Below are 2500 nucleotides of genomic sequence, written 5' to 3' on the forward strand. Positions count from 1 at the left end.
GAGAGAGAGAGAGAGAGAGAGAGACAAAGAAAGAGAATAAAGATAGCACGATAAAGCAGGCAACCCTTTCATCCCTCCCAAACTGCTGGTGAATAAACAAAAAAAAAAAAGAAAGAAAGAGAAAAAAGGAGACAAAGGGAAAGAGAGAGAGAGAGAGAGAAAAAGAGAGAGAGAGAGAGAGAAAGAAGAGATTAAGAATGGGAATATGAAAAAAGAAAAATAAAATAAAAGAAATAAGAAGAAATGGAATATTTAAGATAATAATAATAATAATAATAATAATAATAATAATAACTTAGAAAATAATGAAAGAAATAAAAAGTTTCCTAAAAAAATTGTAATAAAATAAAGAGTTAAATGAAAAAAAAAAAATAGAGGGGATGAAAAGAGGGGAAAACACAGAGGGAAAGAAAGGGGAAAACAAAGAGGGGAAGGGAAGTAGAGGGGAAGAAAAAGAGGGGAAGGAAAACGAGAAGAAAAACGGAGGGGAAGAAAACCGAGGGGAAGAAAAATAAAGGAAAAATAAAGAGGGGAAAGAAAAAGAGGGGAAAGAAAAAGAGGGGAAGAAAAGAGGGGAAGAAAAGAGGGGAAAAGAAAAAAAATATAAGAAAAGAAAAAAGAACGAAAAAAGAAAAAAAACTGGAAAAAAGACATAGAATTGAAAAAAGAAGAAGGAAGAGGAGGAGGAGGAGGAGGAGGAGGAGGAGGAAGAAGAAGAAGAGGAGGAAGAGGTAATCCCAATCCCCAGCACAGAGGGGATTGGAAGCCAGGTGAGGGGATTACCTGATGCTGAAAGGGAGAGGAAAGAGGAAAGGGAGAGGAAGGAAGAGGAGGAAGAGGAGGAGGAGGAGGATGGAAGAGGGAGGATGATGGGGGAGGAGAGAGGGAGTAATGCTGAAGGATGGAAAGGGAGAAGAGGGGAGAGGGGAGGAGGGAAGAGGGAAGAGAATGGGGAAAGGAGGGGAAGGCTGATGGGAGGAGGGAAAGAGTATTGCTGAGAGAAAGAGAGAGAGAGAGAACAAGAGAGAGAGAGAGAACAAGAGAGAGAAAAAGAGAGAGAGAGTTTGGATGTAATAGGAGAGTGATGGGGAAGTGAGAGAGAGAGAGAGAGAGAGAGAGAGAGAGAGAGAGAGAGAGAGAGAGAGAGAGAGAGAGAAAATGGGGCAATATGGGAGATAGAAGCACTTAGATGGGACGAGATAAAGAAATAATAGAGAATATGAAACAAGACAAAGATTTAGACTCACAATCTCAAACACTTCTCCGCTTCACCTCCACTATTTCAAAAGGCTCCATCTAAATTTACACGAGTTTTTCTTTAAGGTGTTTTTACGGTTCTAGAGGCAGAGAGACAAGATTTCTGCATTACTAACTGGAGAAACACTATTGAAAACCCCGCTAGTCATCTCTTTGGCCTTGGAAAACAGTCGCGGTTAGAGAGAAGAGCGTTTTCAAGCAAGTTTTTATAGTTCTAGAGGCAGAGACAAGATTTCTGCATTACTAACTGGAGAAACACTCTTGAAAACCCCGCTAGTCATCTTTGTGGCCTTGGAAAACAGTCATGGTGAGAGAGAAGAGCGTTTTCAAGCAAGTTTTTATAGTTGTAGAGGCAGAGAGACAAGATTTCTGCATTACTAACTGGAGAAACACTCTTGAAAACCCGCTAGTCATCTCTGTGGCCTTGGAAAACAGTCGCGGTGAGAGAGAAGAGCGTTTTTAAGCAAGTTTTTATAGTTCTAGAGGCAGAGAGACAAGATTTCTGCATTACTAACTGGAGAAACACTCTTGGGAACCCCGCTAGTCATCTCTGTGGCCTTGGAAAACAATCGTGGTGAGAGAATACATCATTTCTAAACACGGGCCATATAAACACTCATAAAAACCCTTGAAATTTAAACTAGAGCCTTCACATACCTCCGAGAGTGACGTAAGCCGGGGCATGTGCGTAATCCTGTCCATAGGTGGCCACGCACTGATAGATCCCCGTGTCTGAGATGTCCACAGGGGCGAGATGCAGCGACTCCCGGGGACGGATCCTCACTCTATCATTAGACCTGTGACTGGAGGAGAGGTGGTGGTGGTGGTGGTGGTGGGGGTGGTGGTGTTTATACATTAGGTGGTGGTGGTAGTGGTGTTTTTGGTGTTGTTGTTGTTGGTGTTGTTGTTTATGTATCTGGTGATAGTGATAGTGGTGATGGTGGTGGTGGTGGTGGTGGTGGTGATTTTACTGGTGTTGTTTGTGCATTATGATCACCAGAAGGAAGGTAAGAATGTGTTGGTGTTACTATTATTAATATAGGACAGTTTTTAGCAGGTGTGTGATAAGAATGACGAATTTAACAAGGCAATGAAGGAACTAGTGTAAAACGTAACATATATAACAGGTGTGTGGGACAGGTGTGTGTGTGTGTGTGTGTGGGACAGGTGTGTGAGTGTGATTTTAAGCAGGTGTGTGATTTAAAAGACGAATTTAAAAAGGCAATGAAGAACAAAAGTAAGG

The 2500-nt window shown here is 41.6% G+C and overlaps 1 protein-coding gene across 3 annotated transcripts in view; it reads right to left on the reverse strand.

The window, feature by feature from the left end:
* LOC123501233 (Down syndrome cell adhesion molecule-like protein Dscam2) overlaps positions 1–2500 on the reverse strand; it is a 73122-nt gene that overhangs the window by 38715 nt on the left and 31907 nt on the right. For all 3 annotated transcript variants that reach the window (XM_045249946.1, XM_045249944.1, XM_045249945.1), the window contains exon 6: positions 1915–2060. In XM_045249946.1, coding sequence (XP_045105881.1) covers positions 1915–2060 — 146 coding nt within the window. The remainder of the gene's footprint in view (positions 1–1914; positions 2061–2500) is intronic.

Source organism: Portunus trituberculatus, chromosome 9 (genome assembly GCF_017591435.1).
Source record: "Portunus trituberculatus isolate SZX2019 chromosome 9, ASM1759143v1, whole genome shotgun sequence".
In the NCBI taxonomy this organism is placed as follows: Eukaryota; Metazoa; Arthropoda; class Malacostraca; order Decapoda; family Portunidae; genus Portunus; species Portunus trituberculatus.